Here is a 16074-nt window from a genome sequence, read left to right on the forward strand (position 1 = left end):
GTTAATGAAAGTGGGTGGATAGATAACTTGGGCCTTGAATTGTTAGTCTATATATGTAAGTCGGTGATTTACAGCCATTTCCTACTTTCTTGTGTAACTTCATTCCAGTCTTTCTCTCCTTGGTCTCTCCCTCGTTGAGAAATCTCTTTTAATTTATTGGCGCTATTTCAACAACGTTCCCAGCCCCTACACAGAGCAAGATACTATGTGATATACCATGGTATCCATACATGTACTCGGTTTGTTCCTTCTCTTTGGCAAGCAGACTCTTGCTCAGGATGGACAAGGAGTTGTCGTTGTGCCGCTTGAGCGGCGAGACGACCCTCTCCAATATTTCATGAAATTCCAAGTCGGAGAGCAAACAATGAAGGGGTTGCTCGATACCGGTAGCGCCGACCTTCTTATCTTTCAACAGGGCTCAGACATCTGCAAGCTTGACCTTCAACAATGTGATAACTCAACCACGAAGAACTTTGTCACTGGAGCCTTCGACCCAACCAAGGAGCAGGGTAGTATCCAGCAAGTTGGGGAGAAGCTTAACGCCAGCTTTGGCAATGGTGCCGAAATTCAAGGCGAATTTATCAAGGCCCCCTTCCGATTCTCCCCAGGCAGCCAGTCCGTTAATCTGCAAATGGGACTCGGTATGACGGGAAAACTCCCAACGCCAAAGCAACCAATCATTCCTATCATTGGAGTGGGTCCGGTACAAGGAGAATCTGCCGCCACTAAAAATCCGAACAACACCCACCCGAATATTCCAGCCCAACTCAAGAACGATGGCATTATTAAATCCAATGTCTTTGGCTTGTCATTGGCCGGTCTTGGTACGTTCATATGACTTGGCATTTCCATTTCCTTCTCCACCTTAAATACCAATGTTAACCTATAATACCGCTTTCTACCCTAGATTTAAATGACAATGGTTCCATCATCTTCGGCGGCTATGACTTGGGGAAGATGGATGGTCCACTTATAACAATTCCGATTGAATCGACACCTAACGGCACTAAGCCTTCGTTTGTTATCAACTTCAGCGCTATAAGCTTAACCTCAATAGATCGCAACGACGACCAGGATCAAGACGGCGATATTAGTCCAAATTCCCCTGGAGCTACAGGCAATAGGAGTGAGCCCCATACAGTCAGGACAAATCAGCCAAGCGGACAAGCGGGCGGCGACAGAAGTGGATGCGTACCAGGAATGAACTACAAAAGAAGAATAACTCCAAGTCATCCAGCAGGATTCAAGCGATCAGTTATACCCCCTAGAGCCTCGTATTCCAATTACTGCAGCAGCATCAAGTGCCGGCAGAATGAGAATGAGCAAGACGGAAATATTTTATCCGACGAGTTGCCACCTATCATTCTCATCGATTCCGGTGCTCCAGGTGCCTTTTTGCCACCACAGACTGTCCAGGCAATTGCCGACGGTTTAGGGACAACAATTAACCAACAAAACAGAACTCTCAATGCAGTCGCATGCAATCAACTGCTGGGGAAAGCAATTAACTTTAGCATGGGAAATGACAGCGTCCAAGTCGAGGTCCCGCTTGAATTGATTATGACGCCGCACACCGTTATGTCTCTAGGCAATAGCTCAAACGAACAGAGCCAAAACTCTGACGGGATGTGCAAGTTACCGATATTTGTTACAGACCCTGCAACTCCCTTTTCCATCCTGGGCGCACCTATAATGCAGATGATGTACATAATCCATGACAAGGAAACCGAGGCACTCCATATTGCGCGGGCGAAAATGGGACAGACACAATCTGATATTCGGGAGTTCGTATCACCTAACGACGTCGAGAGCATCCAGAACGGCCTAAGCAGTGTAGGTAGCGAAGGCAGTGCAGGCGGTTTAGGCTAGGTGTAAGAGACTGGCCCGGAGTTTGTTTAACAAACAAGTACTGTTGTCGCGAAGCGTGGCCTGATTTCGCAGTTCTCGGAGATATCCCTTGGCAAGAGGGACTAAGGAAGCTAAAAACACCCGGTGTAGAAGAAGGAAGAAGGAGCTCAAAAGAGGTGCAGAAAGGAGGGTAGGGGCATAAGGGGAAGTATAAGTAGCGATAGCTTCCTATAGAGGTAGCGAGAGATAAGACGGATATGCCGGCAACGGCTAAAAAGGAGGGGAAAACCGGCAAAAAGCTCGGTAGTTAAAAGGACATTAGTAGCTTCTTTAAATAGGATCTTCTTTATTAATTGAGATGCTAGATAGGTATAAAGAGGGGCGTTAGATAGGGGAAAAAAGGACAATTAAGGCAATATAACAATCACTCCCCTACCGCAATTGCTGCCCCTATAAAATTCAAATATCTCTGCCTTGCCTATCCGTCCCCTTACTTCTACTTTTACCTTTATGTATTTTATATGCACTTCTCCTATCTCTCTTCGCGAGAGTATTAGCATAGGGCCTGCCTATATAAAAATTGCCTCTATAGTCTAGGATATTTAGGTATCCTAGGACGAATTAACCCGGCATCCTTAAAGACCTTAGTATAACTACGATCACGTCTTCTCGGCTAACTTTTCGAAACCAAGCCTAAAACATAGAAAACGCATACGCCTAGAACCGTCGCGAATAGCGTATTACGCCCCCCTAAGTGCAGCCTCGTGCAGCAACTAGCGGGTGCGCAATATGCTGCTAAAGATTGCGAATTAGGCGAGGTTCTCCCCTATACGGGTGGAAAACTCTTCCCCGCCAACGGGACTAAGCCCGGACCCGACTTAGGACCCCGGCCTAGATATAAGGAGGGCCCTATTAACCTTAACCCCCTTAACTTAAGGGTCGAAATAAGCACCCTAGAGGCTAGGGCCCGCTTAGAAGAAGCTTTAGAAGGCTAACGCCTTCTAAGGACCCTAGAAGAAAGGCCTAGGACCCGAGACTAGGACCTAGAGGATATTAAGATAGAAGATAATACCTAGCCTATACTAAAGACTAGCCTCTTTAGGCCTAGCCTAGCCCTACCTTAGGCTAGCTACTTTTAGCCTAACTAGCCCCTAAAGTAAGTAAAGGGGCGAAAGAGAGCTACGCTTAGTAGCCTTATTAGCCTTACGCCTATCCGACCTACGCTTTAACGCTTATAGTAGACCTAGCCCTAGCCCTAGCACCCCTTCCCTAGGGACCGGGCCTAGGGGTTCCTTTAGCAGGCCCTCTAGGCCCTTAAGGAAGCCTAAAAAATCGAACCCTTTTATAAGACCCTTATAAAAGGACTTAAGAAGGCAGCTATAAGGACCCCGGACCGCTAATAGCCCCCGTAACAGCCCCTATACTAGCCTAAGGCCGCCTAGCAGCCTAGGGCTACCTAAGGAAACCTCGAAGCGAGCTTATAGGCTAAGGTTACCGTAAAGAAGGCGCCTAAGGCCCTAGCTAAGGCCCTAGCTAAGGCTCCGGCAAAAGCCCTAGCTAAAACCCTAGCTAAGGCCCTAGCTAAGAAGAACGTAAAAGAGGACTTTTAACTTATCTTAAAGTTAAAGAAGGAATCGCTAACGCCGACTATTAACTATATTACGCTTCGCAACGAGCTTAATAAGGCTATAGGGGAACTAGCTATATTAGCTCTATCGACCTTAAATAAAGGTAATATAGTTATAACGATAAAGGCCCTATATACGGTAAAAAAGCTTCTAGAGTAGCGGGAGAAGTAGTCCCTATACCTTAAGGAGCTACCTATTAAATCGGCCGACCTTCCTACTAGCTAGACTAAGCTAGTAGCCCGGAGCGTCCCTAACCTCTTAGAAACCCCTATCCTCGATATCTTTACCGTAGAAGCTAAAACCTTTAGCGGGATCGATATCCTAGGGCAGCTTAGGTAGCTAGGCACCCTAGGCCTAACGTAGAAGGTAGGATCGGTCGTCTTCGTAGTCCCTTTAAAGGCTATAGGGGCTAAATACCGAAAAAAGGCCTCTATATAGCAGGGCTATAGATTAAAGTCGAGGTATATAAGGAATATACTATACGCACGTAGTACTATAGGTGCCTTTCCTTTAGCTATAACCCCTAGACCTGCCGGCAGCCTATTAGGTATGCCTTTTACCCGGAAAAGTACTTAACTAAGGACTATAACTACCTTAGCTATAAGGCTAGCTAAGGCTGCTCTTACTTTAAGGTCTAATACTATAACTATAAGGGAGAGTACCTTACGACTAATAAAGTATAATACGGAGTCTATAAGGGAATAACTAATACCTAATAGCCTTAGCCCCCTTACGCCTTTAAGGCCCTTAAAGCCCCCTAGGCCCCCTAGGCCTAACTATAACCCTATTAGTATTTCTTAAGGTATATAAGTAAAAGCGGAATTTTAGGAAATCAAGGAATCACGTAAGACTATATAATAGAGGGGAAGAAGGAGTATAAGGTAGGATTTTTAACGGAATTTATTAGTAGTATATTAGTATATAGAAGAGGTATTAAAGTTAATAATTCTCTATCTATCTACTAGCGGACATGCTATCTTATATAGATAATTATAGCTAAACGGAAGAACCTTTCGGGACTAGATTTAGGCTGCCGTATAGCCTTAAGACTAGGGAATTCCGTAATATCTCGAGTAAATCTAGAAGTATCTTAGTTCTACTAATATTCGTGTTTAGAGGAGGTTAGTCGTGCCGGTGTTCTTAAGAGGTCTTAGCTAGTATTCTAAGCTAGCTCTGTTCCTTCGATTCCCGATTATACGATAACCGGCAACCCGTTTAATATATAATAATATATAAAATAACGAGCGATTCTTACTCTATAGGATAAGATTTTGTCTATAATTAATATACTACTTATTAGCTTATATAATTAGGAGAGTATATTATAGCTGCTTTATTTATAGTAGGAACACCGTTCCTTATAGTATTATATAGCATAATACTAATAGGTAGGAAATAGCTAACCTATCGATCCTAGAGTAGGCCCTAGAAATAAGAGCGGACCTTATCTTATTATAAGAGCCTTACCTCTATAAGATCGATAATAGCTATATCCCTATATAATATCCGGCCTATAACGTTATAACCCCTATCCCTTCTACCGACTTTCCTAAGCTTGCTAGAAGGCCTAGGGTTATAGCTTATAAGAGGAAGGAAGCTCGGATAGAAGCTAGCCCTAGCTTCGACCTCTTTTATAATCCTAATATATAAGCTATAAGGGTAAAAGGCGCCGAGCTATTTACCCTTATTAACCTATATAACGAAAAAGAAGTTAAAGGGGCCTTAGCTAGCTAAGGCTAGTAAGGGCCCCTTATAATAAAAAGGCTACTACTAATAGCCTAGCTCCTATAGTAGCCCTTCCTACTAATAAGGGACTTTAACTTATACTACCCTTATTAGAACCCTTCTACGAAACCCTTTAAGGCCTATAAGGTAGAAGCCCTTATTAGCTAGCTCGACCGCTATAAGGCTTCCTTACTAATAGATCTTAAGGTAGCTATAGAGGGCACCTATTAAAGGAAAGGCTTAAAAGGGGCCTCGGTTATAGACCTTACTTTCTATAGCCCCTTTAAATAGCTAACCTAGGCTAACTTCCGCTTCCTAGAAGCTATAGGCTTAGATTATAGGCCTATAGCCTTTAAAGCTAGCTTAAGGGGCCCTAATAGGCTACTACTAGCTAGGCCTACTACTTATAATTATAAGAAAGTAAACTAAAAGGTATTCTCGGAATACCTAGCTAAGAAGGAATAGGACCTCCTTATAACTATAGAGAGGGCTATAAAAAGAGATAACTTAAAAGGGATAGCTTCCCTTTTAATAAGAACCCTTATAGAGGCCTCGAACGTAGCGATACCGAAAAAGAGGCCTTATAAGGGATCTAAGTACTAGTAGACTAATAAGCTAATATGCCTTCGGAAAGCCCTAAGCTAAGCCTAACGAGCTTATAGGCTAGCCTAGGATAAAGAGAGCTAGAAGAGCTTTATAGAGGCCCGAAATAGCTTTAAGTATACTATTAAGGCTACTAAAAAGCAATACTAAGAGAGCTTCTTAATAGAAGTAGTAGGAAAGGACGTCTTTATAGCCTTTTCCTATACTAAGGCTAGAGCTAACCCTACCCTTCTTAGTATCTAATATATAAAAGAAGGGATAAAGGTAAAAGCTAATACCTTTATAGAAAAATATAAGGCCTTCTTAATAACCCTTTTTCCGACCCTAGACCCTAGCCCTAGCCCTCCCCTTAGCCCCCCTAGAGCCTAGAAAAAGAAGAGCCCTTAGGCTATATAGGTAGTAAGGGCACGGTTAAGTAGGACTAGCTAGAGCTAAAGGACCCTAAGATTAAGAGGGTTATTTTTAGCTCTTTTAATAAGAAAGCCCCTAGCCCGGACTCCCTTAGCTTCCTCCCTATTTAATACGTATATAAGGCTATCCCTATAGTCTTTAATAAGGCCTATAAAGCCCTATTTAACTAAGGATACTACCCTAAGGTATAGAAGGAAGCTATAGGAATTATACTCCCTAAGTAAAATAAGTAAGACTATACTATCCCTAAAGCCTATAGGGTTATAAGTCTACTTAACTACTTAGGAAAAGTCCTCGAAAAGCTATACGCTACCCGGCTAAGCTATCTAGCTAATACGGCCGGGCTTTTAAACCCTACGTAGCTATAGGGACGAAAGCAGCGGTTAGCTATAGACATAGCCCTCCTCCTCCTATACTATATCTAAAAGAAGCAGGAGTTTAATAAGAAGGCTATTACTAGTACCCTCTTATTAAATATAAAGGGCCCCTTCGATTTCGTATTAAAGGAATAGCTTATAAGGGTCCTAAAGGAATTAAACTTCCTTAAGGCCCTTATAAGCTAGGTAGACTACTTCCTTACTAAAAGGAAGATCTAGCTAGCCTTTAAGGGGTAAGTCTAGCCCCTTATAGACCTAGTAATAGGAGTACCTTAAGGGTCCCCTATTAGCCCTATTTTATTCCTCTTATACGTAAGGGGGATACTAGCGGCTAAGGGATACTAGCTGTCTTATATAGATAACTTTAGTATCTCTATAACATCGACCTCGGCTAAGAAAAACGTTTAGTAGCTAGAAGCAATAGCTATTAACTTATTCGAATAAGCTAAAGACTAAGGGGTCTACTTTAACCCCTTAAAGATAGAACTTATCTACTTTAATAGGCAACGACAGCCTATTTTAAAGGGTATAATAGTAGGAGGCTTATTTTTTAAGGCAAAGCCCTTAGTACGCTAGCTAAGGGTCTTCTTTAATTCCAGGCTCCTATTTAAATAATATATTAAGAAGAAGGTAGTATCTATATAAGCTGCCTTTAAAGGACTATCCCGCTTAACCTCTACGTAAAAAGGCCTATTATTTAGAGCCTCTAAATAGCTCTACTAAGCCTATATAACCTCTATAGTAGACTACGGGGCCTAACTTTAATATAGGGGGCCTAAGACCCTTAAGAACCTTATAAAAGCCTTTCTAAAGGCTATAAAACTAAGCTCTTCTAAAGGTCCTAGGAGCCTTTAAAGGATCCCTTATTAGGGCCTTAAAAGCTAAAGCGGCCCTACTACTATTAAAGGTACGATTTAAAAGGGCATGCCTCTCCTACGCCCTCCGGACCCTATACTTCTTACTTAGTTACCTTATAAGGCAGGCTTACGACCTAGCTATATAGGATAACCTCGCTAACTCGGGCTCCGACCTAGGGGCCTTAAGCTATATTAGGCTATATATATAGCTCTTCCGCCTCCTTAAAGGCCTAGTAGCCTTTATAGGACTTAATTATAACTTAGAAAGAAGGAAAGCTAGCTAGGAGCCCTTATAGGCCTTAGAGCCTAAGGCCTCTATTATAATAATAAAGGCCCTTAAGCCCTTAGCTAAGAAGTAATACTAACGCCTCTTAGCTAGCCTAGCTAGCTTAGAAGACTTTAAGTTATAGCCCCTAGCCTTCTATACTAACGGCTCTAAGGGGTGCCCTAAGGGGTCCCTTATAGAGACTAACGCTTACTCCTTCTATAAAATAGGCTTAGAGAATAGGCCTATTAAGGCGTATTATAAGAACCTAAGGCCCTTAATCGAAGTAGCTAATATAGATATTATACACTAGTCCCTTAGTACGGGGCTAGTACGTTAACCTTACCGTCTACCTAGATCTAGTATAGGTCTAACAGGTAATTAAACGGACTAGCTACTATACGTAGGTTTTAAACGTATTATACGGACTAGCTACCGTACGTTATTACGCGCGTTAAATACGGACTAGCTACTAGTCTTACGAGTTAAAGTAAGAGTAGTAATAACTATCTATATTCTTCTCTACCCGCCTAAAATCTAGCGGGTTCTCTATCCTCTATATATACTATAGCGAGCGTAAGACCTTACTTAGGGCTTTAACCGAGTAATATCTTAACCTTATAATCGTGCGATAGTAGTACGGTGTCTTAGCGGCATTTCCTAGTATTTTCCCTAGGTAGGCATAGGTATTTCTCTATAATTTCCCCGCTATATTCTCGTAGTAACTTCTTAGGGAAATATCGGTATAGTCCTTAAGGAACTTATTATTACTTAGGAAATTATAGTATATTCCCTATATAATATATCCCTAGGGGAAATCTCCGTAAAATATCTATATAATCAGCTTAGTTATTATTTCTAGGAATTCTAGGTAATTTCCTAGAGTTTACCCGGTAGCTTCTAGGTTCCTTCTTCCGCGGGGAGCCTTAGGGAGTTAGGGGTGTCTTCCTTAGGGGAAGTAGATATCGTTCCGGGTACCTAGATTATCGACTATAAGGTGTCCCGTAATAAATGCCTAGGGTAAAAGAATTAACCGACGTCCCTATTAGTTTCCCGCGGTGTTTAGGCGGGAGTCGCGCTAACGGGGGATCGTAGTAAAGTTACGTAGATTTCTAAGGTTAGTATAGGGAGTAACTCGTCTCTTATCTAGAACGCAACCTAGTGCGACTAATACCGGGGGCGCGAGGCGGCTAAGCCGGGAGCAAAATACTACTAGGACTAGGGGCGCTAGGTAGCTAAACTAGGGAAAACTAATTATAACCGGGGGCGCTCTATAGCTAAGCCGGTAATAAAACGAATAGTGCTAGGGATACTATAAGGCTAACCCGGTAACCGACCGTCTTACGCCGCGGGGGCAGGGGTAAGGTAGGGGATCTCCTCCTCGGCTTCCTCCTCTATTAGTTCCTCGGGGCCTGCCGGCACGTCGGCCGGGGCATCCTATATATCGGAGGCTCTATAGATAGGCACGCCGTAAGCGTTATTCGGGGCCGGTTCTACTAGGAGTATTATAGCTAGTCCGTCGCGAGAGGCTAGAATTTAGTTATAGATTACTACTACTAGTACCTATATAGTCGGGCCTAGGTTCTAGAATCCGCCTAGGTACGCGTCGGTAAACTTCTAGTCTAACGAGTTAAAATAGGCTATTACGTTAGCCGTATAGGGGCGGGCCGCGGTTAGCGTACGTAGGGGGCCGACGCGGGCGGCTCTCTAGTATACCGTAGCGAGCTCGGGCGAGTCGTCTAGGAGGTAGGCGGCGAAAGCGAACCGATAGATAAAGCTAGCAGGCACTCCGGCGAGGGCGGCGCACTAGCTAAGCAAGAGGTCAGCGTCGGCCTCCTTACGGATAGCGGCGAATAGATTTGCCTAGATTACGGCCGTATCTAGGGCTCTATAGACTAGCGCTTCCGACCTAGAGTAGACGATACCTATATAGCCGTCTATATCGCCTAGGTTATCGTAGTATACTACGAAAGGTGCGATAGGGAATAGTCTAGGCTTCCCGCGGCTTAGAACCTAGAAGGGGTTAAGCTTCTATCGGACTAGTATTAGGGCCTAGTCCTCGGCGAATAGGTTAGCCCGCTTAGAGGGAGTAGAGGGCGGGGCCGCGGCGGCGGCGAATAGGCGTCTAGCGAATAGGTTCCCTAATAGCTCGTCGAATATAAGGTCTACCGTGCTAGATCCTCCGGTCCTAGCCGGGGTGCGCTTAAGGGTCTCTCTAAACTTACGAGTTCTTAGTATACTAGAGGCCTCGCGCTCCTCCGCGGCGGCGGTCTCGAATATCTTTAGATAGGCGGGGAGGCACTTTATACTAGTAACGGTAGCGACGATCTTAAGTATCTCGGCGTCTATAGAGGCCACCTATCTAGATAGGAGCTTATTAACGACGTCGGCTAAGATAGTAGCGATCTACGCGGTTCTAAGGGCGCTAGTTATCCTCTTAGTTTTATCGGGGAAGATAGCTCTATCTAGGTCGCGCAGCGATAGGGGAAGAAGCTCGTCCTTATTAGACGACGGGGCAAACTACCCATAGGCGTTTCGGGGGGTGCCGGGGGTTTTCCCTATAATGCCTAAAACTAAGGGCAGCGAGTCGCTAGACGAATTACTAGAGCTTAATAGCGATAGGGCACGGTCGTTAAAGCGAACGCGTAACGGAGTGCTAGGAACGGGGCAACGGGAAGCGCCGACCTACTATAGTCGGATAGTTAACGTCGCGTTTCTACTAGTTTAGGTAGTTACGGGAGTCGTAGTAGTAATACGACGGGCGGCGGTGCTACGAGGTATAGAGAAGTATAGCTAGTTACGTTCGCGTAGATTACGGGCTTTAGCCGGGGGAAGAGATAGAGGGGCGTAGTATATACCGTTTTCTACTAAGCCCGCGTTAAGATCGTACCCTTCTCTAGTAAGGAGGTCGCGGTAGTTAGTATACGTGCTATAATTATCCTATTTCTACTTAGTAAAGGCGGCCGTATTAGACTTAAGGTTATAGAGGAGCTCCGCCTCGTTCCCGTATAATTAGACTACTCGGCGGAATCCCTTAAGGCTTAGGCACGGCGGTCGGCGGTAGATTTAGTCGGAGAAATATTAGCGAAATACTAGGTCCTTACTACGATACTTATAGCCTTAGATAGCGGGAACCTCGAAGGTAGGCATAAGAGGGGAGCTATTTAGTATAGAAAAGGGAGCGTAAAAGGACGGGGAAATCGGGTTTCTAAAACAAAAACAAACGCGGGTGCTAAAATATAGAATTAGGTTACCGTTCGCCGCGGGCGGCCTATTAACACTTATTAGCTAGTTAACCCGTCCCTAGACTTCCGGGCGAATAAACGGTAATAGCGCGTACTACGTACCGTTATTTCTCCCCTAGCTACGGCGGCTCGTACTATTATACGGCGCGCGCGCGGAGCTTCCGGGTATAGGTAATATAACCTTATAATGCTCCTTACTACGCGGTGAATTCTTCGATAAGGTCTTCGGCGACGATATCCTTAGCGGCTACCTAGGAATTATAGCTACTTAGCTAGCCTTTCTAGCTAACGAGGTATTCCGTGCGAGCGGTCCCTCGGCTATATCTATAAGTTCTAGCGTTAAGGATTCTTTCGACTTCCTAGTAGTTAGTATTAGGTTCCGGGCCGGGTCGGGCATCTAGTCGTTCGGCCGGCTATAGCTATGCGACGGAAACGACGTCGTAGATATTTAGGGATCCGGCTAGGTTAAGGCGGTAGGCTAGATAGCTAATCCGCTTAAGGACTTCGAATAGTCCTATACGGCGTTCCTTTAACTTTACTACCCGTCTATCGGCTACGCCGTATCCTTTCCCTAGCTAGAGCTAAACTTAGTCTCTAAGCTTAAACTCTAGTACTCGGTACTTCGCGTTATACCGCTTTTTTATTCCTACCTAGGCTAGAGCGATTAAGATCCTAGCCTAGTCCTAGAGTATCTCCCTATCTATCTATAGGGGGCCTTCTCTAAGGTATCGCCTACTATCGTCTATCTATATCCCGGTTAGTAGCTCGCTCGGAGAGGTGCCGATTACCGAGGAGTAAGAGTTATTAAGGGTAAATTAAAGTAGTAGTAATACGTCGACCTATCGATAGGATAGGAAGTCGGTCGTAAAGAACTAGAGCGCGGTTTTAACTACCTAGTTACGTCGTTCTAATAAGCCGTCGGTCTAAGGATACTAAGCTATAGATACTAGTAACTTAGATCTATACGCTATCTATAGTCCTTTCTAGAACGCTAAAAGGAACTTAGGGTCCTAGTTAGAGATAATCTAAGCGGGAATCCCTTAGTTATAACGTATTAACTCGGTAAATAGTACCTCGGCCTAGTCTTTTACGGTAAACTAGTCGTGGCCTAGGATAAGGAGCCTTATTTTCGAGAACTTATCGGTTACCGTTAGTAGTATATTATAGTAGACCCCGATAGGCAGTATCTATAGAGTTCGGTCCGCGGGGACGTCCGGGAGTCCTATAACGAAATTTATAGCGATCGTATAGAAAGGTAAGGCTAGGGACGTAATCGGAACTAACTCGCCGGGGGCCTTTAACCGGTCGGTTTAGTTCCTATAGTAGGCGTCGCACTTATCGATAAAGCTATCGATAAGTTTCTTAAGGCTAGTAATAGTAAACGTAGAGGATAATTCCTCCTATATCCTTCGCCGTCTAAGGTAGAATTTACGCGCGTAGTCGTCGGCGATAATTTCCTCGGCGTAGGTAATAGGGATATAGAGCCGGTAACGACCTTCGGACTTAACTAAATAGAGCAACCCGTTCCGCTTAACGAATAGGAGACCGACCTAGGACTTATTGCTTCTAAGCTGCTCTAGTATACCGGCCTACTTAGGTTCTTCCGCGTATACTTCCTAGATCTTCTAGCGTAGGTTAGGTTAAATAAAGGATTCCGTAACCGCGTATACGTATTCGACCGGCGCTTTATCTTCCTAGACGTAGTCTAATTCCCTAGGTTCGTGTTTCCTAGGTATTACGGATAGTAGTCGAGATAGTATATCGGCAAGGATATTTACGGTTCCGGGAATATAGTAGACCTCTAAGGGAAACTAGCTAAGGTACTATAACGTAAGCACGAGCTAATTATTCGTCTTTATACTAGTAGTAAATAACGATATTTACTTTAGGATTACGCTTATAGCGGCGTAGTTAGTTAGTACGACGACCTTTAGTAGTAAGGTAGAGATAATATATAACTAGAGCTTCCGATAAGCCTAGGAAAGACAGGCAACTTTAAGTTCCGTAGGCTAGTATCTAGGTTCTCTACCGGTTAGGCGTTTACTAAGGTAAAGGATTAGCTAGATACTTATCTAGGGCGGGGTCCTTCCTAGGTTCTAGTCTACCCCCGGTATAAGGTAGAAGGCTACCACCGTAAAGCCTAGCTCGCGGCTAGCGTTAATTTATAGGAATAATAGCCGTCGTAGGTCGAAATAGTATAGCCGTATTAGTTCCGTAAGAGCGTTTATAATATCTTAGAAGGCCTACTCCTTTACTAAGGAGGGTTAGTACGTTATCTTAGAGGTATATCTATTCCTTACCGGTCCTTTAAGCAGCGCTTAACTATCTCGTGCTTCCTTAAGTATCGCTATTTTCCGAACCTAGAGCGCCTCTACCCTCTAGGAGAAGTAGGCTACTAGGTACCGTAGCTAGTTAACTAAGCCGAGCTATTTTTCTAGTGCTTATAGGGTATTTAGAAACTCTATATCCCGTAATGCTTATACTCGTTCTTCGGTGTTTATTAGGCTAATACTATCGACTCGAAATCCTAATAGTTTAATAGATAGGTAGCCTAGGAATAATTTCGATCCGGCTAGGGCTAGGTTATAGTCTACGAAGAGTTAAAAGATAGCCTAGAGGTAACGAATATAGTCGTCTTCTATATCCGAGTATATTACGATATTATCGATATACCTAGAGGAATATTCCGCGTATTCCTAGAGGATTTAGTCTATAAATCTTTAAACGTATATAGGTAAGTTCTTATATCCTATTAGGGCTACCGTTAGTCGTTCTAAGCCTCTATAGCTAATTACTATAAACCTTTCCCGATGCTCCTTATAAATAAGGAACTAATAGAAGAAAGACCGAGCGTCTACGGCGGAAATAAAGCGTTTCCCCTATAGCTTCTAGATTATATCTCCTTAGAGCGGTATTAGGTAGGCGTCTAAGATAGCTACGCTATTAAGAGCGCGTAGGTCTACTACTATTCGGCCCTTTTCGTTGCCGTATACGGTTCTCTAGACTACGAACACGGGGCAAGCGAACGGGGTTGCCTCTATAGCCTATTCTATACGCCCCTTCCGGTATAGGTCCTTATAGGTCTAGTCGATTAAGGCCTTATCCTTCTAGCTAAGCGGGTAAGCCCTAGACGCTAGTTTACGTAGGTGCTAATTTTCTATTAGCGGAATACGTATATAGTAGTCTAGGTAGACCTTAATAGTACCTTAGTCCTTCTATAGGGTCAGGAAGGAGGCGATAGTATATTAGATCTTTTCTATAAACGCGGGGTCCTAATTATAGATTTTAACGTCCTCTAAAGTAGTTATTTCTAGGAGGCTATAGTCTCGTAAAATCCTAATCTTATAGTTCGGAGTCTATCTATACGTCTATAGAGGGAGTTCCCCTCCGGCGGACTCGGGGCTCCCTTCCTCCGGGGTTTCTACTAATAGGTTAGTAACCTAGTATAGGTTGCTACGTTCCGTGGTTTTCCGTATAGCCGGCTCTTTAGTCGGAGTTACCCTAGCTAGGGTTTCCTTAGGTAGGTCGATCTATAAGAACTATATTTCGTCGCTAAGGTCTACTAGTGTTCCTAAGTGCTATCCTTTCTTAAATCTAACGCGGCGAGCGGTAGTATTAACCGCCGTAACTAGGGTTATACCTTAGATTAGGTTATAGGCTAAGGATAGGTCTCTCGGAAAGAATACTAGGTCACGATCCCCTAGTACGTCCTTAATCTACGCCGGCAGGCGTTCTATACTATATACGGGGACGTCGACGTCGGCTTAGTACGTAACCTAACGACGGATCGCGTAGCCCCGTCGGGTCGAGCGAGCTACGACTATTAGGTTGCCGTATAAGCCGATAGATATTATTCCCTTAGAATTTAGGATATCGACTTCGTTTAGTACCGAGAAATCTTATCTAAGTAATAATCCTACGGATAGGGTCTAGACTACCTAGGCGCCGATAGTAAATTATTTAACCTTAAATCCCGTTCCCTATTTCCCTAGGATATTTATTATTAAGGTCGCCTAACCCTTAGTTTAGCTTTTCCCTATACTAGATAGTAGGACTTACTAAGTTTAGTCGAGGGTTACGTCGTTAAAGTAGTTAAGCTAGTCTTCCCTAATTATAGAGCGGGCTATACCGGAGTCTACGTATACGTTTAATAGCTAGTCCGGGCCTTTAGTTCTAAAGACAGATATCTAGGTATACGTAAACCGGGACGGCCTCGATAGATTTAATATTTCGGTTTATAGCGCCGCTCTTATAGTTAGCTAGTTCCTTAGTATTCTAGGCGAACGGCTCGGTCCTATAGGTTCTAGTTCTATTATATCGGGAACGAATAGAATCTCGTCTTCTATTTCTTCGGTTTCTTCTCCTATATCGGCGGTAGTATTACTATCTTCTAGCCCTTCGTCCTAGGTAAATAGGATCTAGTATTATATTTCCTAGGAATAATAAATCCCGCCCTAGTCGTCGGTTAGTACCGCTTAAAGCTAACGGGCGAGGTTAATAACGATTAGGTTTTCCCGAGAGCCCTCCTTTAGTTTCGAATCCTAAGGCCGTAGTCCGGTTTAAGGACTAGTTAACTAGTTTAGTGCTAGGCCCCTATTTATCCGGCGTAGATTATTCTATCCTAACGTAGTCGTTATATTTCCTTTCTATTAGAATTATCCTCGTTCCCGGGGTTTCTAGCCGGTTAGTTTAGCTATAGATAGGGCAGGGTTTACCGTAGTCTCGTTCTTAGTTTCGCGTAACCCGCCTTATACGCGTCCTTTTACTATATTGCTTATCTTCCCCTACGACCTAACCGTTAGCTTAGTTTCTAACTACGGGATAAGTTACTCGTAGTCGTTAATCTAGGTATCGAATAATTCTAGACCGGTAGGTCGGCGGAATAATTCTCGTAGTAATACGTCTAGTCGTTAATAGACTAGTATAGTAAGGTGCTCTTCTAAGTATAGTGCTGCTTTCGCTTTTCGGCGGAGCTTTAATATCTATCTACGGAAGTCGGCTCCGTTTATAATATCCGAGGTAGTAAATCGTTCCGTTTATAACGATCTTAAAGCTACTTCCGGCCGGATAGCGAAGCGTTTTTATAGTTTATTATACTAGGCGGTATATCCCTAG

General features: G+C 43.8%; 1 protein-coding gene across 1 annotated transcript; it reads left to right on the top strand.

The window, feature by feature from the left end:
• Positions 1-217: 217 nt before the first annotated feature.
• On the top strand, positions 218-1869 carry HRG_07063 (eukaryotic aspartyl protease domain-containing protein; the record flags this gene model as incomplete). Its single annotated transcript, XM_044865534.1, has 2 exons — positions 218-824; positions 1058-1869. The coding sequence occupies 2 exons, from the start codon at positions 218-220 to the stop codon at positions 1867-1869; spliced, it is 1419 nt and encodes a 472-aa protein (XP_044719496.1).
• Positions 1870-16074: the final 14205 nt, after the last annotated feature.

Source organism: Hirsutella rhossiliensis (assembly GCF_020360975.1).
Source record: "Hirsutella rhossiliensis strain HR02 chromosome Unknown scaffold00007, whole genome shotgun sequence".
In the NCBI taxonomy this organism is placed as follows: Eukaryota; Fungi; Ascomycota; class Sordariomycetes; order Hypocreales; family Ophiocordycipitaceae; genus Hirsutella; species Hirsutella rhossiliensis.